Genomic DNA, 22688 nt, shown 5'->3' with positions numbered 1-22688 from the left:
TGTTTTTTTATATAAAATAATTTTTTATGGTATTATGAAGGTCAAAATATAGGATTATCAAACAGTTCATGGTAACGAACTGTAAGTAAGGAGCGCCCCGGCTCAATGGTAACCAACCAAGTATACCAAACCAAGACACCAAACCAAGTATAATTTTATACTTTTTCTAATGAATTTATTAATTAATTAATTTATTGTTTTATTTTGTTTTTTTATATAAAATAATTTTTTATGGTATTATGAAGGTCAAAATATAGGATTATCAAACAGTTCGTGGTAACGAACTGTAAGTAAGGAGCGCCCCGGCTCAATGGTAACCAAAACTCTAAAAAAACGAAATTTTGATACAAATAGATACATCAAAAGAATCAGATTTTAATTTTGATTTCAATAATATAAGTTTCATCAATTTTAGTCTTACCCATCAAAAGTTACGCACAAAGAAAGTCAAAGTTTGACTTTCTCACAACTCGATTTTGTTTTAAACAATGTTTTTTTAAGCGTAAAGAGCGAGGCGTTGAGGAGGGCGCATCCCCTTTCATATACGGAATAATTTCTGTTCGTTTTAAGTTTTAATGTCGTTCCTTACTTTCAGTTAAAGAAAACTTGTTTTTTTTATTTAATCCTATATAGGATTATCCTATTGGGATATTCCATAACTGACACAGAGACAAGGTGAACGTACAACTCGATTCCTTCTTTTTATCCTATTTCCAAAAATACTAATCAAATAACTTGTTAAAGCTCCCCCCCCCCTCCCCTCCTCGTGGTCTTATATATAGCCCTAATAATGTATTTCTTCGTCACAATACGGTATAACTCCCATATTAAACCAGTCATCTTTTCAGTCTGCAATTCGTCCTTGTTTGTGATTAAATAAAAAAGACAAGTTTTTTTAAACTGAAAGTAAGGAGCGACATTAAAACTTAAAACGAACAGAAATTATTCCGTATGTGAAAGGGACTATCCCCTCCTCAAAGCCTCGCTCTTTGCGCTAAAGTTTTTTATTATTTTAAAAAATAAAGTTGTGAGACAGAGTCAAACTTTAGCGTAAAGAGCAAGGCGTTGTGGAGGGGACAGTCCCTTTCATATACGGAATAATTTCTGTTCGTTTTAAGTTTTAATGTCGCTCCTTACTTTCAGTTTAAAAAACTAGTTTTTTTTATTTAATTTCTGATCGTTTTTTAGTTAATTCAGCTTTTATTTTGGTTCATTGAATAAGTAAACAAAATTGTGTTCCAATTCTTCAAAAATTACCCCTTAATCAGAAAGGCCGTTAATTAGAATAAATAGCTCTTATGAAAGTACTAAAAAATCTTAGGCTTAAAGAGCGAGGCATTGACTTGAAGTTGAACCCAATCATACAGCTAATATTTTTTTTGTTTGTTTTAAGTTTTGATGTTGTTCTTTACTTTCAGTTGAATAACTTGTTTTTTATATTTAATTTCTGATTTTTATTAATAATGATGGGAAATCTGGCGCCCCCTTCATAGTAATGTCCCTTCCCCCATGAAAACTTCCTTCATGGAAAGATCCTCCCATATAAACCCTGACCCACCCCCACCCCCCACTACCAGAAAAAATTTCCCCTGAAAACGTCTGTATACTTCCCAATAACCAATACTATATGTTAACATTGGGTAAAGTTAATAACTTTCAGCCCTCCCCCTGGGGGCTTTGAGGGATTAAGTCATCCTAAAAGACATAGTTATAATATTTTCGACCATGCTGAACAAAATGGCTATCTCAAAATTTTGACCGGGTGACTTTGGGGAAAAATGAGCGTGGGAGGGGGCCTTGTTGCCATCCATTTTTGCGGTTACTTAAAAAGGGCACTAGAACTTTTAATTTCCGTTCCAACGAGCCCTCCCACGATATTCTAGGACCACTGGGTTGATACGACCACCCCTGGGAAAAAGAAAAAAAAACAAAAAAAAACAAAAAAACAAATAAACACGCATCCGTGATCTGTCTTCTGGCAAAAATGCAAAATTCCACATTTTTGTAGATAAGAGCTTGAAACCTCTACAGTAGGATTCTCTGATACGCTGAATATGATGGTGTGATTTTCATTAAGGTTCTATAACTTTTAGGGGGTCTTTTCCCCCCCTTTTCGAAAATCAGCCAAATATTCTCAGGCGCGTAACTTTTGATGGGTAGGACTAAACGTGATGAAACTTGTATATTTGAAATCAGCATTAAAATCTACTTACAGGTCCTTACCACAAACTGTTTGATTGGACGCGTAATTTACCAAAATATTATTTGAGTTAAAAAAAAAAATACATTTGTTTTACTGTCATCTTTCGGTTTTTAGATATTCCTTAAGCTGCATATTTAACTACCAACGGGGAGGGGGGCTGTGTGATTTTGCGAGTGAATTGATTATAATATTTGGAAAGAGCATAAAAAAGAATCGATCAGCGTGTTCAACTTGTCCCTCTGTCAGTGTAGTGAATATCGTCCATGCTGACAATCATAAATAAATAATAAATAAATTAACAATTAATTATTAATAAATAATAAGTACACAAATTAATTAGTATATTACAATTAATTAATAAATTAATAAATAATTATTAATAAATAATAAATAAATACTAATAAATAATAAATAAATATTAATAAATAATAAATAAATATTAATAAACAATAAATAAATAATATATAAATAAATAAATGCTCAGTCGTATCTGGGAAAACTTAGACACATTGAGATGAGAAGGGAAATTGGGACTTAAAAAACGACTTCTTAAAAAAAGACCTCAAAGTCTAAACAACAACAAAGAAAACCGATTTATTTCAAATCCCATGTGTGATTTACCACCCACCCCCCTGCTACTGGCATGAATTGGTCTATTCTATCACAACTAGCGTAAAAGGTATATTTAGCTGAATCCAGATTAGGTGAAATCATCGTTTCAAATTCGACCTTTTATCCATTAGTATGTTCCATTACTTAGTGTGTTCCATTACTTACAATGCGAACACACCAATCAATGCGTCTTCTTAAGCGCTTTTCAAATAGACTAACTGCTTCTTCATAAATTTTATCTTGAAGTTTTAAAGGGACCCTTAATGTCACACTTTGGTCCTTATTATTTTCTGGTCGAAAATACCTACCAAAATTTTCACATTCACATTGACTTTCCGCGTTTTATTTTGTTGGTTTTTTCTTCGGTACTCTCATTGATTATATTTTTTCGTTTCAAGCTATAGAAGAGAGGCGTTTGTCCCCTCGAAATATTCGCTTTCTGGTGTTTTGTCAGTATTTTCATCTGGCCTTTAAAAACCCCATTTTTGCTCGTTTTTCTTTCTTTATGTTAAGTACTTACTAGTATCAAACGTTCGTGGTAACGAACTGTAAGTAAGGAGCGACCCGGCTCAATGGTAACCGAAACTATAGAAAACGGAATTTTGATACCAATAGATACATCAAAAGAATCATATTTTAATGCTGATTTCAAATATATAAGTTTCATCAAGTTTAGTCCTACCTATCAAAAGTTAAGCGCCTGAGAAAATTTGGCTGATTTTCGAAAAAAGGGGAAAAGACCCCCTAAAAGTTATAGAACCCTAATGAAAATCACACCATCATATTCAGCGTATCAGAGAACCCTACTGCGGAGGTTTCAAGCTCCTATCTACAAAAATTTAGAATTTTGCATTTTTTGCCAGAAGAAAGATCACGGATGCGTGTTTATTTGTTTGTTTGTTGTTTTTTTTCCCCCAAGGGTGATCGTATCAACCCAGTGGTCCTAGAATATCGTGGGAGGGCTCATTCAAATGCAAATTAAAAGTTCTAGTGTCCTTTTTAAGTGACAAAAAAAATGGAGGGTAACTAGGCCCCCTCCCACGCTCATTTTTTTCCCAAAGTCACCCGATCAAAATTTTCAGATAGACATTTAGTTCAGCATGTTCGAAAATATGATAACTATGTCTTTTAGGATGACTTAATCCCCCAAAGTCCCCGGGGTGAGGGCTGAAAGTTAAGAACTTTACCCAATGTTAACATATAGTATTGGTTATTGGGAAGTATACAGACGTTTTCAGAGGGGATTTTTCTTGTAGTGGAGGGCAGTGGGTCGGGGGTTATGTGGGAGGATCTTACCATGAAGGAAGATTTCATGGGAGAAGGGACATTGCTATGAAGGGGGCGCCGGATTTCCAAGCATTATTTAAAAAAAAGATCAGGAATTATATATAAAAAAAAACAAGTTTTTTAACTGAAAGTAAGGAGCAATATCAAAACTTAAAACGACAGAAAAAATTACGTATATGATTGGGTTCATCCCCTAGTCAATACCTCGCTCTTTAAGCCAAAGATTATTTAGTACTTTCATAAGAGCTATTTATTCTAATTAACGACATTTGTGATTAACGGGTCATCTTTAAAGAATTGGAACAAAATTCGAACTTTAGCTTAAAGAGCAAGGTATTGACTAGGGGGCAAACTCTCTAATATTCGTAATAAAAATATAAGAATATAGAGGTTCGATACGTAAGTTAATTCGTAAGTTACGTATATTTATTACAAATAAAAACGTTCGTAAATAATATTAAACAGGTTTCAAGAAAGCCATTTAACCAAATAAGAGTAAAATTAATATTCATTTTTTTTAATTATTCATGTACGGTGAGACAAAATCAAAACCTGTATTAATTAAAAAACATTCAAAAATTAAATTAAAAAAAACAAGTTTTTTAACTGAAAGTAAGGAGCGACATTAAAACTTAAAACGAACAGAAATTATTCCGTATATGAAAGGGGCTGTCCCCTCCTCAACGCCTCGCTCTTTACGCTAAAGTTTTTCATTGTTTAAAAAAAATAGAGTTTTGAGAAAGTCAAACTTTAGGGTAAAGAGCGAGGCGTTGAGGATGGGACAGCCCCTTTCATATACGGAATAATTTCTGTTCGTTTTAAGTTTTAACGTCGTTCCTTACTTTCAGTTAAAAAAAAACTTTTTTTTTATTTAAATATCAATAAGAGAACTACATTGCTTCACATAGTTTCCACTTCTCTCCTGACTCAATAGTAACCGAAACTCTAAAAAACCGAATTTTGGTACCAATAGATACATCAAAGAATCAAATTTTTATGCTGATTTCAAATGTTTAAGTTTCGTCAAGTTACACACCTGAGAAAATTTACCGTATCAGAGGCAACGCTATAGCGTTGCCTATAGTAAAGGCCATACGGCTCCAATGTTTTATTATTTTTTTTTCCCAGAGGCACTTCATATGGAAGAGGTCGTCGTAAAAACTTCAAAGGGGGCTCATTCAATTGGAAATCGAGAGTTCTATTGCCCTTTTTAATAGTAGAAAGTGATTGTAGGACAACTATCCCCCTCCCCCCAACGCCCATCATTCTTCCAAACACATCCAATCAAAATTTTGAGATAGCCATTTGTTCAGCGTAGTCAATTTCCAGATAGAAAATATGTTTTTGAGGAGGACACACCCCCACAACCCTCAGGGCAAGGGTTTTAGGTTATGCCCTGGAGGCATATAAGGTTTTTATGGAAGGTGTTGTCGTAGAAACTTCAAAACAGGCTCATTCGATTGGAAATTCAAAGGACAGGTGCCCTTTTTAATAGTCAAAACTGATATGAAGGCAACTAGCCCCCCCCCCGCCCATCTTTCCTCCAAACACATCCAATCAAAATTTTGAGATAACCATTTTGTTCAGCGTAGTTGATTTCCAGATAGAAAATATGTTTTTTAGGAGGACAGTCCCTCACAACCCTCAAGGTAAGGGTTGTAAGTTATGCCCTGGGGGCATATAGGTTTTTTTATAGAAAGCGTTGTCGTAGAAACTTCAAAAAAGGTTCGTTCGATTGGAAATTCAAAGGGCTAGCGCCCTATTTAATAATCGAAAGTGATTCAAGGGCAACTAACCCCCCTCTCACGCCCACCTTTTCCCCAAATACATCAAATCAAAATTTTGAAGTAGCCATTTAATTAAATGTAGTTTTAAGTTCTGGAAATTAGGTCTTTGAGGATGACAACTCCCCCATAGCCCTCAGGGCAAGGGTTGTAAGTTATGCCCTGGGGGCATAAGAAACTTCAGAAAGGGCTCATTCGATTGGAAATTTAAATGGCTAGTCCCCTTTTTAAGAGTCAAAAGTGATTCAAAGGCAACTGATACCCCTTCCACACCCACCATTTCCCCAAACAGTTCCAATCAAAATTTTGATATAGCCATTTTGTCAACATAGTTGAAAGTTCTGGAAATTATATGTTTGAGCAGGACACACACCCCACAGTCTTCATGGACAAGGGTTATAAGTTATGTCCTGGGGGCATATATGGTTCCTATGGAAGGAATTCTCGTATAAACTTCAGAGAGGGCTCATTTGACTGGAAATTGAAAATTCTAGTTCACTTTTCAAGCGTCAAAAGATATTGGAGGGTAACCAGCTCCCCCCCCAGACCCTTTTCTCCCAAATGCATCAAATAAAAATTTTAAGATAGCTATTTTGTTAAAAAAAACAGTTCAAAGATCATATAAAAAAATTCTGGTGTCGACACAACCCACCAGGGACCGAAGGCAGACGTTTAAATTATGCCCTGAGGGCATATATGGGTCTTATGGAAGGGATGCTCTTATTAACTTCAAAAAGGGGTCATTTGATTGGAAATTGAAAGTTCTAGTTCACTTTTTAAGGGTCAAAAGGGATTAAAGGGCACCTAGCCCCCCCCCCCCTCCAAGCCCTTTTTTCCTCAAACCCATCCGATAAGAAATTTGAGATAGGTTTTTTTTTAAATAGTTCAAAGACCATATAACGAAAACTCAGGGATCAACACAGCCCCCCAGGGCCGAAGGGCAGGTGTTGTAAGTTATGTTTTGGGGGAATATATGGTTCTTATTGAAGGGATGCTCGTAAAAAAATCAGAGATGGCTCGTTTGATTGGAAATTGATAGTTCTAGTTCAGTTTTTTTAGAGTCAAAAGAGATTGGAGGGCAACTAGCCCCTCTCTCACGCCCACCTTTTCCCCAAACACATCCAATCAAAATTTTGAAATAGCCATTTTATTAAACGTAGTTTTAAGTTCTGGAAATTAGGTCTTTGAGGATGACAACTGCCCCACAGCCCTCAGGGCGAGGGTTGTAAGTTATACCCTGGGGGCATATAAAGTTATGTATTGACAACGCTGTCGTAGAAAATTCAGAAAGGACCGATTCAACTGGAAGTTTAAATGGCTGGTTTCCTTTTGAATACTCGATAGTAATTTTGGGGCAACCGACACCCCTTCCACGCTCAGCATTCCTCAAACACATCCAATCAAAATTTTTATATAGCCATTTTCTTCAACGTAGTTGAAAGTTCTGGAAATTATATGTTTGAGCAGGACACTTCCCCCACAGTCTTCTGGGCAAGGGTTTTAAGTTATACCCTGGGGGCATATATGGTTTCTATGGAAGGAATGCTGGTGTAAACTTCATAGAGGGCTCATTTGACTGGAAATTGAAAGTTCTAGTTCACTTTTCAAGCGTCAAAAGATATTGGAGGGTAACCAGCTCCCCCCTCCAGACCCTTTTCTCCCAAGTGCATCCAATAAAAATTTTAAGATAGCATTTTTGTTAAAAATAGTTCAACGATCATATAAGCAAAAATTCTGGTGTCGGCACAACCCACCAGGGCCCGGGGTCAGGGGTTATAAATTATGCCCTGGAGGCATATATGGGTCTTATGGAAGGGATGCTCGTATTAACTTCAAAGAGGGGTCATTTGATTGGAAATTGAAAGTTCTAGCTCATTTTTTAAGAGTCAAAAGAGATTGGAGGGCACCTAGCCCCCCCCCCGCCAAGCCCAATTTTCCTCAAACCCAACCGATAAGAACTTTGAGATAGCTTTTTTTAAAAATAGTTCAAAGACCATATAACGAAAACTCAGGGATCAACACAGCCCCCCAGGGCTCAAGGGCAGGTGGTGTTGTAAGTTATGTTTTGGGGGAATATATGGTTCTTATTGAAGGGATGCTCGTAAAAAAATCAGAGATGGCTCGTTTGATTGGAAATTGATAGTTCTAGTTCAGTTTTTTTAGAGTCAAAAGAGATTGGAGGGCAACTATCCCCCGCCCCACGCCCCTTTTTCCCCAACTGCATCCAATAAAAATCTTGAGATAGCCATTAAGTTAAAAATTGCTCAAAAGTCAGATAAAAAAATCAGGTGTCGTCACAACCCCCCAGGGCCTGGGGGCAGGCGTTGTAAGTTTTGCCCTTGAGCATATATTTTTCGTATTAAAGGGATGCTCGTATAAACTTCAGAGAGGGCTCATTTGATTGGATATGGAAAGTTCGAGCTCACTTTTTAATAGTCAAAAGATTCCACGGGCAGCTAGCCCCCCCCCCCCCACGCCTTCTTTTTCAAAACCCATCTGATGAAAATTTTGAGATATATATTTTGATAAAAATAGTTCAAAGGTCGGATAAGAAAAATCCGGTGTTAACACAGCCTCCCAGGGCCCAAGGAAAGGCGTTCTAAGTTATCCCCTAAGGGCATGTATGGTTCTTATGAAAGGGATGCTCGTATAAACTTCATAGAGGGTTCATTTGATTGGAAATTGAAAGTTCTAGTTCACTTTTTAAGAGTCAATAGAGTCAAACTTGCCCCCCCCCTCACGCTCTTTTTCCCCAAACCCGTCCGCAACAAATTTTGAGATAGCTAGTGTTTTCGAAATTGTTCAAAAATTAGATAACAAAAACACCCCCCAGATCCCGGGGGATAGGTGTTGTAGGTGTTCTCCTGGGGGCGTATATGGTTCGTATGAAAGGGATGCTCGTATAAACTTCAGAGGGGGCTCATTGGATTGGAAATTGAAAGTTCTAGTTCAATTTTTAAGAATCAAAAGATATCTGAGGGCAGCTATCCCCCCCCAGACACCCTTTTTTCCCCAAACCCATCCGATAAAAATTTTATAATATCCATTTCATTAAAAATAGTTCAAAAGTCAGATAAGAAAAATTTATGTGTCAACGGAACCCGCCAGTGCCCGGAGGCAGGCGTTATGAATAATGCTCTAGGGGCATATATAGTTCTTATGGAAGGGATGCTCGTATAAACTTCGGAGAGGGCTCATTTGATTGGAAATTGAAATTTGTTGTTTTCTTTTTAAGAGTCAAAAGAGATCGGAGGGTAACTAGCCCCCCCCCCGTCCTCCACGCCCTAAATGCATCAGATAAAAATTTTAAAAAAGACATTTTGTTAAAAATAGTTCAAAGTTCTGACAACAAAAAACTGCTGTGTCGACACAGCCCCCAGTGCCCGGGGTAGGCGTTGTAAGTGATGCCCTGGGGGCATATATGGCTGTTATGGAAGGGATAGTCGTATAAACTTTAGAGAGGGCTCATTTGATTGAAAATAGAAAGTTCTAGTTCACTTTTAAAGAGTCAAAAGAGACCGAAGCTTAATCTAGTCCCCCATGCCCTTTTCCCCCAAACCCATCCGATAAAAATTTTGAGATAGAAATTTTGCCAAAAATAGTTCAAACATCAGATAATAAAAAGTCCGAGGTGTAAACCCATTTTTACACTTTGATATTGTTACCTTGATATCAGTTTTGATACTTTGATGAATATTTGATTTTTTTTTTTTAAGTTTGATTTTGAAATAAGGAATTTTTCAAAACTTGAATTAGCAATAAAAAAAGAACAAAAATTAATTAAAAAAAAACTTTCATAAAAATATGTTTTACAAAGAAAAGTAAAGTCTATTTTAAACTTAAGATCAATATATACAAATACCTTTTAAAATTAAAACACAAAACGGCCAGAAATTACTATTAAAGAATAAATGAAACCCAAAACGAACAGAAATTAAATAAACAATCATAGCAAAAACATACAACAAGTAATAACAATCAATCAATCAATCATTTTATTGATACTAAACTGTATTACAAACGTAAAGAAAAATTATTTGGCCCAAAAAGCTTGACTTGTTGTGGGCCTAACAACACAATAATAGAATACTGAAACAACCATAAATATTACTGTAAATCAAACAATATACATGAAATAAAGGTTAAAGAGAATGAACACTACCATACAGTAAAAAAAAAAATTATAATAATAACGATATATAAGAGAAAAACACAAAAGGAGAAACACTAGGAAAAGAGAAAACAGGAAAAATAAACGAAGGAGAGAAATTACTAAACTGGAAATACACGACGAATAACTGTCTTTGCAGACAGAAATAACGGGACATCCGGTGAGATTGAATTCCATAATTGAATTGATTTATAAACAGGAGACCTCTGGGCTGTTGTAGATGAACGTTTGGGCAAAATAAATCTACGAGAAGAACTACGTAAAAAAGTAGAGTACCTACCTGAGCCTGTCCGTGAAAAAAATTGCTGTAGAGGCGGTGGAAGTGTACCTAGAAAAGCAGAATGCCCTAAATAAAGATTACTTTTACTCCTAATGCGATCCAGTGGAGCTATTCCAGTATCATTATAAAGATCAGAGGAAGGGTAAAGCCGAGGGAGAAGAAAAGTAGCCTTCACTGCCCTATTTTAGGCTCTTTGAAGTGAGCAGAGAAGAGATTTATTAGTATTATTCCAGACAGAGCAGCAATAAGAAAGGTAAGGAAATATAAAAGCATAACAAAGAGAAAGCATAATGTCTGGGGGAAGAAATGAGTTAACCCAGTGCAACATTGAAGACTGCCGGAAGATGAGGGAACGGGTGTGAGTTATATGAGGTTTAAAAGAGAGAAAACAGTCAAGATACACACCAAGAAATTTCACCATAGCAGCTTTCGGTATAATATCATTCCCATAAGTCAGGATGATTGGCTCCTTTACGTCTCTCATACGATAAGGGGTCCTGAAGTGTACAATAGCACTATTTTGGTTGTTGAGAATCATACCATTTGACCAGCACTAATCTTTTACTTTATCAAGAAGACCTTGAGCTAGGGAAGTGGCAGATGGCAAGTCTACTGCAGCAATGAAAAAGTTACTGTCATCAGCAAAAAGAATAGGGTGCACAAGGGGACGAAGACCATCAACGAGATCATTAATGTAAATTAAAAACAAAAGTGGTCCAAGCACAGAGCCCTGTGGGACACCCTTCAATATAGGCAAAGTAGTGGAAGAATTACCATTAACTGAAAGATACTGAGATCTTCCCGACAGATAAGACCTTAACAATTCTAGTGGGACTCCATGTACTCCAAATGAAGATAGTTTAGACAAAAGAACAGAGTGGTCAACCATATCAAAGGCCTTTGAAAAGTCAAGAAATAGACCCAAAACACACAAGCCCTTGTCCAGATTAACACGCACAAACTCTGTTGCATCTGAGAGTGCATACGAGGCAGATAAAGTGGGACGAAAACAATACTGATGGTTAGTTATGAGAGAATTTCCTGCAGTCGTGTTAGTACTAAAAACAAATGAAGAGAGTCTACAATACACTACTCCTTCAACAACCTTAGAGATGACAGGAAGAAGAGAAATGGGTCTATAATTTGAAATTAGAGATGAATCATCTTTTTTATGGAAAGGTAAAACATTAGCAACTTTAAATAAATGAGAGAAAACACCAGAAGAAAGAGAAAGGTTAGTTATGTGTGAGATGGGGTTAGAAACAAACTGACCAATTTTTTTAAGAACATTATTGCTCAAGCCAAAACCATCAACTGAACGGCTACTTGGAAGCTGAGAGATAATACTATAAATCTCAATATCACTGCACGGGGAAAGGAAAAATGACTTTTCTGCTATGGGAAAACTACTTACTCTATTCTTGGGTTGAATGGGAACTGAAGGAAGAGTGGTGAAATACGAATTGAAGGCGTTTGCTGAAGAATTTTTATCCACAATAGATCCATCAGCATTCCTGTAATGACATGGGGGGGGGGGGGCACTGTTTGAGTTTCTTGCGAGAAAAAACTTCATTAACTACAGGCCAAAACTTTTACAAGCTCCCCTTACACTCATGAATTCGAAATGAAAACTGGAGATTTTCGGCTGGGCGTACTGAAGTTGTAAGTATATTTTTATAACGTTTATACTTGAAACGATCATTCCTTATTTTACTTTTACATGCAGCCGTAAACAGAGACACTTTCATATGTGTAGCATTAATCATACCTATGGACATCCATGGGTATTTGGGTGTAGAATTGCTTGGTCTCTTCCTAAGAGGAAAATGCTTATCCAACAGAGCTGCCATACAACACAAAAATAAACTTGTTGCACATTCAACATCATTAGCTTCAAGAACACTAGACCAATCATTACTCTGAAGACTAAGAGTTCATTTAGAAATTTCTTTATCTGTAAAAGTTCTAAAAGAAGATTCACCTTGCTTATTCACAGCAATCTCAGTTTTAGGTACAAAAAGTGATAGATAAATAGGGAAGTGATCAGACAGATCAGTGAAAACAAGACCAGAAGTAAACTTCAATTTTGGAGAATGAGAAATGAAAATATTATCTATCAAAGTGGCAGAACTTCTTGTAGGATCAACTCGAGAAGGAAAAAAAATTGAAGGAAGTAGCCCAGAAGAAGAAAGTACATCAAAGAGATGGTCACATTCATCACTTGATCCAATATTTAACATATTACACTTAAAATCTCCCAAAACACAAATACGTTTTTTAAAGAAAGTCCCCGCACCAGAAAGCTGATCAAGCAAATCACAGAACAGATGTGTTGGAAAAGGAGGGGGCTTATAAAACAAACAAACAGTATCACATGCTAACTGGCTTTTCAGATCAATGAAAAGAGATTAAACAGTCCTACTATTAGACACTACTGAAGTAAACAAGAATTCAAGGTCATACCGTCTACTAAATTTAATATCAGGTTTTATAAATAAAGAAATGCCGCCTGAGCACTTTGTTACCATTCGAGGGACATGAATTGCAATATAACCATGCATATCATAAGCTGTTAAATTTTCACTATCAGATAACCATGTTTCAGTTAAACCAATTACATCAAAAGGGCAAGAATTATCAGACCACAAATATGATTTCAGACTATCCCACTTATCTCGTATCCCACGTAAATTCCAACAAAATACATTAAAGCAACTATTTGAAGAGAGAGAAGGCATGATTTTATCACAAAAATCAATCGTAGTGTGATAATTGCAACTAGAATTAACCATAGATCCAAGAAGAGGGTCAAGTGTGTGGGCCTCTTGTTTGCCAGCACTACTTGGTTGCTCAAAGATAACTGATTTGAGAATAGAAGAATTCAAAAGAAAAGAAAAATCAGCCAGATTTACCACACATGACAAACACACACAATATCTTCACAAATGAACAAGATATCAAACAAACCGGCTTAAATAGCAGTGGTTAAATTGAAACTAAAAAGGTGAAACTTGTAGGCAACAAAGAAAAGAAAGAAAGGAAAAAAAAGCCTGCAAGACAAAGAACAATAACATGCTACTAAGCTCAAAAAAATTAAAAAATAACAAACAATTACAAGGACAAAGGCAAAAACAAAATAAAGAAAAAGGCAAAACAATAAAGAAGCAGCCAGTGGAAAGAATAATCAATGGTTTATGTAAATAATTTAAAAAAATAATGTAAAAAACCGTAAATGCAAGCATAAGTAAAACAATTAGATCATAAAGGGTTAAAAAAAAAACAAAAAAAAACAACAGAGCTAAAAGGGGGGAAATAGTTTATTTCAGTCCTGGAATGGGCTTGGATGGGCTGTAGTTGACTAATGGAGAACATCAACTTCAGATGACTCTTTAACAATGATCACTTTACCATAAGAAAGCTTGGTAAGTATTTTTCCTCCACTATACCATGTAGACCTCTTCCCAAGCTTTGATTTAGCATAGTTAAGTAGCTGAAGTCTAGGCTTTGTAAGTGACTCAGAAATAAAGACACCACTACCTTGCAAACGTTTCTTTTCTCTAAGAATAAGCTGCTGCATTCTTAGACTACAAAATTCCACAACAAGTGGGCAAGATTTCAAACCTGAGCCTTGTTTTCCAATTCTTCTAACAGAAACTATGTCATTCTTAGTCAAAGGAATACCAGGAAACCTAGTACTGCAAAATCCAAGAAATTTGCTTTCAGAAGCTTCTGGATAAGGGTCTTCTTTGAAACCAAATGGGATCAGCTGATTTTAAATTTTTATTTGGTCAAACTGATCTCTCAGATGATCCACATTGAGTTGAATTAGCTTCAGAGACTTTTGCAGCTCTGAAAAACTCGAGTCAAGCAAATGAAGAGATGATTCAAGCTTTGACATCCTCAAATCATATTGCTTAAGTGATTTTTCCACTAGCACATCAAAATCCATTTTAAGACTATTATATACCTCTTGTTTAATAATTTCCATGTTGTTAGCATCAAAAGCAGCAGGCAGATGACTAGAGGCAAGTTTTTTTAACAGATGCCTCAACCAAAGTACCAACCTCATTAGACAGTGCCTCACTGACAACTTCTGCCATAGTAGATTTAAGGTTTTGGTCATTAATTGAATCTGCAATTAGCTTTTGCTTGTTCTTAAGGGTGTTAATGAGTGAGGTAAGAATACTAATCCACTCATTAATAGATTCAGCTCCACTGTACTGGATGGAGTAGTCTGATCTCATCTCTCTGTGACTAGGTGGTCTATAGCTCTTTTTGAGTTGTCACCCATGATGTAGGCTAAAGTGAAATCCAAACTAGGCTAATCAAGCTACGAGCCAACAGCAAAAGGCAAGGGATCTTCCGGCTGGCACAAGCAATTATAAATTATAAAAGGTTCTAATAACAGCGAATCAGAGGTGTAGGCACCAGGCAGAAAAATAAATAGACTGTACCGGGGGGGTCCCCAATTGCACCCCTGGGGTTGGGGCTGCTAGGCTTGCCTGCCTTTTCCACTGGACTGGTAGGCAGGCTAAACCAGTTCTTCAGAAAAATTCAATTGGTTTTTTATTGGTTTTTTAGTTTTAACTTTTTTTTTTTTTTTTTTTTTTTTTTTTTTTTTTTTTTTAATAACATAAATGAAAGTTCCCTGTTGTGCTATTCACCTTATTTGAAAATCTTTCTGAGGCAGGATCCATATTATTTATGCTATATGTACATTGAGTAGACAGCGTGTTGCTTAACAATTCGTACGAAATTACACGTTTTTCTCTATTTTAAACTAGCCTCTCTCTATCTTTTCAAACTCTTGACACATTTAAGATTTTCTAGTAATTTTTACCAAAGTTGGTTTGGGAGTTTCCTGTGGTTCTGTGAAAATTCGTTGTTGGGCTGTTTGTCTTTGAGACGGTCAGCCGACGCTGAGACTCTCAAAATGATCATTAAGAAATCAAATATTCACTCACAGTACAGTCAAAATACGTCTGAAGTTTCAAGACTTTAAATGAAAGATTGCAGATCTAACAAGAGAGCTATTGCAAAAAAATTTGCAAACGGGGGGGGGGCATAGAGCAATTAAAATTAAGCTTGTTATATATTTTCGAATTTCGTCAGGTAAAGCTAGACTTTCAGTGGAATTGTTTTTTTTTAGCTTATAATGGTTTAGGAACGATTACAGGAGGGGTGGTTGCAATTACTTTTAAGGATTAGGGTTGCAGACAAGAATTACCAATTTTTAATCAAATGAGCCACCCAAATTCTGTAAACGGGTCCATACAAACTGGCTGAAATAAAGCTAAAAATAAGAACTTCTGCATCAGAGACACATTGCTCCTTATTTAGTCAAAGCTGGAGTGTCGACTCTGAGACCTCTCTTTTCATTTTATTATTAAATAAAAAAAACAAGTTTTTTAAACTGAAAGTAAGGAGTGACATTAAAACTTAAAACGAACAGAAATTATTCCGTATATGAAAGGGGCTGTCCGCTCCTCAACGCCTCGCTCTTTACGCTAAAGTTTTTTATTGTTTTAAAAAATAAAGTTGTGAGACAGAGTCAAACTTTAGCGTAAAGAGCGAGGCGTTGAGGAGGGGACAGCCCCTTTCATATACGGAATAATTTCTGTTCATTTTAAGTTTTAATGTCGCTCCTTACTTTCAGTTTAAAAAACTTGTTTTTTTTATTTAATTTTTGAACGTTTTTGAATTAATGCAGGTTTTGATTTTGGCTCACCGTACATGAATAATTAAAACAAAATTTCATATTATTTGGTTAAATGGCTTTCTCGAAACTTGTTTAATTTTATTTACGAACGTTTTTATTAGTAATAAATATACGTAACTTAGAATTAACTTACGTAACGAACTTCTATATTCATAAATTTTTAACACGTATATTAGGGGGTTCGCCCCCTAGTCAATACCCTGCTCTTTAAACTATAGTTCGAATTTTTTTTCCAGTTCTTTAAAAATGACCTCTTAATCACAGTCAGTTGATCAGTTGAAAAACTTGTTTTTTTTTATTTAATTCCTGATCTTTTTCTTTAATAATGCTGGGAAATCCGGCGCCCCCTTCATAGCAATGTCCCTTCCCCCATAAAAACTTCCTTCATGGAAAGATCCTTCCATATAGCCCCCGACCCTCTCCTTCCCCCACCTACCAGAAAAAATCTCCTCTGAAAAAGTCTGTATACTTCCCAATAACCAATACTATATGTTAACATTGAGTAAAGTTCATAACTTTCAGCCCTCCCCTGGGGACTTTGGGGGATCAAGTCATCCTAAAAGACATTTTTATCATATTTTCGACCATGCTAAACAAAATGGCTATCTCAAAATTTTGATAAGGTGACTTTGGGAAAAAAATGAGCGTGGGAGGGGGCCTAGTTGCCCTCCATTTTTTTGGGTCACTTAAAAAGGACACAAATTTCCGTTCCAATGAGCCCTCCCACGATATTCTAGGACCACTGGGTCTATACTATAACCCCTGGGTAAAAAAAAAAAAAAAAAAAAAACAAACAAACAAACAACTAAACACGCATCCGTGATCTTTCTTCTGGCAAAAAATGGAAAATTCCACATTTTTGCATATAGGAGCTTCAAACCTATACAGTAAGGTTCTCTGATACGCTGAATCTGATGGTGTGATTTTCATTAAGCTTCTATAACTTTTAGGGGGTCTTTCCCCCTTTTTTTGAAAATCAGCCAAATTTTCTCAGGCGCGTAACTTTTGATGGGTAGCTCTAAACTTGATGAAAGTTATATATTTGAAATCAGCATTGAAATCTGATTCTTTTGATATATCTATTGGTATCAGAAACCCGTTTTCTAGAGTTTCGGTTACCATTGAGCCGGGTCGCTCCTTACTTACAGTTCGTTACCACGAACTGTTTGATACTCTTTATACTATTATACTTTTTTAATCATCCTTGAATGTATTTTTATTTCAGGCTATGGCTTTTCCTGTGTTTTGGTATTTTTACTCCATTTAGTCAAGCACAGACAATTGGATTGGCTGATCTTATTTCTTCTTCTAACAACCCATTCTTAGGACTTAATCAAATTGGAGCATTTCCAACTACTCTTAATAATCCCTTAGCAGGCCTGGGTCAACTTGGATCTTTTCCAGCAACTTCAACCAGTTCGCTTCTAGGGCTCAGTCAGCTCGGAAGTTTTCCTGCATCAACAGACGCTTCAAGTCCCTTTCTAACATCTAACCTGCTACTAAACCAACTAGGTAAGAAAACTAGACCAATATTTCACGTACGGTGACGAAGCCAGATATATTATTTTAGGATTCCATTCCTTAAAATATATATATAAATCATGCAAGATCATCTACAATTTGATTCAAAATAGACAAAAACAACCTGTCGGATTGATAAAATACTGTTAACATCTGTGACTAAGTAATATAATTTCTTAGACCACACTGCTTTTCCATTTAAAAAAAAAAAAAAAAAAAAAATTTAAAAAATAAAAACGGTTTTTAATTTTATAAAAACAAGTGAAAAAAAAAACAATAAATTATAAAAAAATAAACCGAATATTTTGGCCCCACGTCCGGGAGCCTTTATCAACGGAAAAAAAAAATATAAATGAAACAAAAAAAAAATTTTCTTTTTAAAAAAACTTAACTTACATCAAAATAAAACATACTAAACACATAAAGAGAAAGAAAAAAACAAAAGAAAAATATAAATAAATAAGAAACAAAACTCACATATTAAATAAACACTTCCATGCACTGAATGTCAATAATGATTCAACTCGCCTCCTCACAGTATATAAATTGAAATCTATCAAAAATGAAGAATATGTTTATACTAAGACCAAAACAATAAAAGGTCAACTAACCCCCCGGCCCATAACCCCTAATTAAATTTCACAAGTTCATCAACCAATTTGTGTATAATTAATTGTTTTATATTTCACTGCTTTATAGAAAATTAAAACCCGTTTTTCTTGTTTAAATTTTTTTTTTTTTTTGACTAAGTAATATAATAGCTAACCCAAAGAGCTGAATGTTTTGGGACTTAGGTCATTAAAGCAACTATTGTCAATTAGTGGAGGGTGAGAAATTATTAATTTTTTTTGCCTTTAATAAATTAAGTGGTGATTGTGCTCATCTAATATTCTGAGATACGATTTGATTCTCAAAATAATTCTTAATTCGATCAATCAAGTTATTTATATTTATGAACGATAAATAAAGAGCAACCTTTGTCAATAGTAACTGAATTTCTAAAAATGTAGATTTTATAAGCAATATTTGCATCAAAGGATACGGTTTCTTATGCTGATTTAAATCAGTGTAAAATCAGTGAAATTTGAAGTTACAAATCAGAACTTGTCAACATAAGAACTTTACTCTAAAAAAGGGGAATGGGATGTAAAATGAGAATGTTCAAAACGGGATGTAACTTTGATGAAAATCATACCATCGATGTTCAGCACTTCTGATGATAACCCTTGAACGAAAGTTTCAGTCCCCTCTATACCCCCGCTGCCCCAATAAAGATTGTCACCCACGTGTCGTGTATTTTTTTTCTTTTCCCTGAGAGTGATCATAGTAAACTATCGATTCTAGAAGATCCGAAGAAGGTTTACTCGAACACAAATTAAAGCTCTAAACTATCTTTTCTGTTATAAAACATATAATGTCACGAAAATATTTCCTTTTTGCAGATTTCCGATGCAAAACAACGATTTTGACCAGAATAGCTTTTGGCTGTTCTGGCAAAAATAAGTTAGTCAATTTTGGCCGATAGCATGATACTATCAAGCTAAATTTCAGCGATAGAATCATGGAAATCGTTTCAAGGTTATCAAGCATAATTTATACAGCCTCTTATTTACTGTGGACATACTGATGCGGATTGGTGAATTCTTCATCAAAGTACAAAGAAGATTAAAATAAAACACTTTCGTCTACTAGTTGAAAACTTGAGAAATTCATCTAAAATGAAAAAAAAATGAAAAGCATTAATTGCAGCTAAAAAAAACTCTAATCCGTTATACAGTTCTTTTTCAACTCAACCCTCTTTTAACTCGGCCCCTGCTCAACTCAATCCCTGTGCAACTCAACCCTCATTTAACTCAACCCTCATACAACTCAAACCACGTTTACCCTTGAATCAACAGTATACCCAGGAAATGCAATCCAGCCTGTTTTGTTACAAGGGATAAAAGTTGACTTGAATGATTTGCTGCTTTAATACCAAAATATTCCCCCTCCCTCTAAAAAGCAACAATTTATCCCTCTGTCTTATATATTTTGAAACTAGCAAACTGCGCATGCCTAAAGCTTGAACACACTTGAATTTCATGATTACAGTGATGGGTTCGAATCGGGGCTGGGTCGATAAGAGTTGAACTAAGCAGGGGTTGAGTTGCATAATAGTTGTTTTAGGGAAAGGTGGAATTTTTTGGGGGTATTGGGCATAAGGTATTGAGTTAAAGTGTGCTTGAGTCGCATGGGGGTTGAGTTAAATGGAAGTTGGGTTAAACGGGGTTGGTTTAAATGGGATCTGAGTTAAATGGGGGTGAAGTTTCATGGAGGTTGAGCTGAACGGAATTGAGCTCAATGGGGTTTGAGTTGCACGGGATTATGTCACACGGGGGCTAAGTTGCTTTGGCACTTATTTAAACTGGTGTTGAGTTAAGCAGGGGTTCAGTTAAATGTAATGAGTGAACGGAGTTCAGTTACATAGGGGTTCAGTTACAGACAAACCCTGTAATATAAATGGTATAAGCTACCGATATTAAACAAAAAGGGAGCTACTAAAATAATTTCTTGAAGTGTTTGATAATTTCAATTACATGTCTGATTGATCTGAAAGAAATACTCCCAAATCCTCTAAGTCTAGTATTGAAAATATACAATGAAACTTGATCTGTGAAACTGAATACATTATATAAATGCTAGAACCTACCCCTTTGAAAATTATATAAAAATATATTTGTTCTGGGCATAAATTCTTTTATTTTGAAACTCAGGTCTTGTTATAAAAAAAAATATTCTGTTTTCAGTCTCCGTTTTCTCTCTCCTCAAACTAAAGAAATTCTAATTTTACTGGAATTTCTGTCTAATTTCTACAGAAATAGCACTAAATTCTTAGTTAAAAAAATCGTGCTAAATTAGGTCCCAACCTCAATGAATTTTTTGCTGGTATCTCTAGACTATTATTTAATTTGGATCCACAAAATCTATGAGAGAATAAAGGGTGTCTGAATACTTCTTGAGAGACTTAGTGTGACTAATATACTTTGCATTTCATAAATTTAGAAATTGACCTCTTAGAAAGCACAATAAATTTGGAGGTTCCCAGTGGCTTTGAAATAATGAGAGCTCTTTTCTAGTAGTGTCTTTAATGTTAATTTCAGATATAACAAAGGTAAATTTAGATAGTTCAGATAGCTTCGCAAATATGAAAATATACTTTGTATACTTTACATTTTGATGAATTTGGGAAGTGTCACTTCAAACTTCTCTCTAATTAGTATCCCAAAGCACAATAAACTAATAGGTATCCGGTGGCATTAAAAGAGAGAGCTCTTTTCTAGCTTTCTATTTAATGTTAAGCTCAGATATAATTCAGGTATATTTAGATAGTTCTGCAAATATAAACCCACTGTGACTTGTATACTTTAAATTTTGATAAACTTGGAAATTTTCATTTCAAACTTCTTTCTAACTAGTATCCCTAACTTTCTAACTTTCTAACTAGGATACTTAGGGATATTGTACTTAGGACTAGTATCCTTAAGAACAATAAACTAGTAGGTTTTCGGTGACATTGAAAGAGCAAACGTCATTTTTAAGATACGCTCTCTTAACGGTAAATTCAAATTTCCGGTCTTCTAGCCAATATAAACAGCAGTTTAATCATTTTTTTTAAGCCTCACTTTCAAAAGCTTTACTTTCAGCATTCAGGTTTATTTTCCCTTTGAAAACTGTGATTTTGCGACAAGGCTACAGCTGTAGCTTGCAACAAATATGCAACATGCTTGCACTGTTGGACTTATTAGTTTTAGATCTGTCAATTCACCAAAGCTGAATTATAATTTCCGTTAGGCTTTTCTTATCTAAACCTCTAAAGCTCCATAAATCTAAACCTTTAAACCTCTTGATCTAAACCTCTATAAGTCGTAGGTTTCCCGTGAAAGTTTTATATTTTATTTGCTTCTCTGCTACATTTTTAACATATCAACGAAAAATGATAATTTTGCTATCTATGGCTGATATAGCTGAGTTTTATTTCTATCCATTTAACAAACTTTAATTTGAAAATTTTTTGTAGAGGGTTTCTTTGATTAAAAATACGTCAAAAATTGGCTGAAAATCTTTGAAAATATTTGAAATGATTATGATGGTGAAAAAGGAGAGGTGACTGACATGTCATGGGATTTGGTGTTTTGCAACCCATATATGTCCAACCTTCTTGACTCCTGTTATTTTTGTATTAAATCACCAAAATTTTCCTTTCATTAGGTAATCATATGCTTTTTGTCAAATTTTTGAATTGGCATTGATCCAATCATAAAAAGAGCTAGAAAAACCGTAAAAAAAAAATCATAAAAAACATCCCTTTCATTAGATTGTCATATACTTTTTTTCAAATCTTTGACTTGGCATTGACGAAATCATAAGAAAAGTACATAAAAACAAATTCCCTTCCATTCTGATCGTTAGAGCAAGTTGAGATTCTTATCTAAAAAATTTGCAAGTAATATAAGCTCTAAAATATAATTCAGCAGATTGATAAAACTTAATCTCAGCTATTGAATGGCACCAAAATTGTTGTGTTACATCATTAAAACCGAAGACTTACAGAAAAATAATGTAAAAGCCTGTAGAGGGAACTTAGACTTTAAGATAAATAAATTAAAGTCTACGAAACATAGACCTTAGAAGAATTAAAACAAAATCTTATTAAGAGATGTAGTCTTACTTTGTGTCAATAAAACAAAATAAATTTTATTTTTTAAGTTTTTTAATTTTTTAAGTTCTTAAGTTTCATAGATTTAAGTTTCCCTTTTTTCCTAATAATATAATGGATTCATTTTGCCAGATAAATCTAACCATTTGCTTTTGTTATTTTTCTTACTTATTCTTGAATAAGTGCAAACATGTGTGTGGGTTCAGATTAGAGACAACTCTGTAGCGTTGCCTGTAGTAAAGAGCCAAAGGCCAAAGAGCAATAATTAATTGAATATTTTGGCTGTATAAAACAAGGCTTCCTCGGCGTAGAGAATAAACAAACTTTAAATGTTGCGGCTTAAGAAAAAGCAAAAAAATCTATAAAAAAAAGAAGAATAAATAGAAAACAATCAACCCAAATATGCACAATTGCT

General features: G+C 35.0%; 1 protein-coding gene across 1 annotated transcript in view; it reads left to right on the top strand.

Annotated features, from left to right (window-relative positions):
• LOC148952514 (uncharacterized) overlaps positions 1-22688 on the top strand; it is a 32397-nt gene that overhangs the window by 635 nt on the left and 9074 nt on the right. The window contains exon 2 of the mRNA XM_089089938.1: positions 17282-17568. Within this exon, the coding sequence (XP_088946064.1) occupies positions 17282-17568 (287 nt within the window). The remainder of the gene's footprint in view (positions 1-17281; positions 17569-22688) is intronic.

The sequence above is a fragment of the Artemia sp. Qi Xiang Cuo genome, chromosome 5, assembly GCF_049724085.1.
Source record: "Artemia sp. Qi Xiang Cuo chromosome 5, ASM4972408v1, whole genome shotgun sequence".
NCBI lineage: Eukaryota > Metazoa > Arthropoda > Branchiopoda > Anostraca > Artemiidae > Artemia > Artemia sp. Qi Xiang Cuo.
The sequence above is the reverse complement of the archived record's forward strand: the minus strand, read 5'-3'. Positions and strand labels throughout refer to the sequence as shown.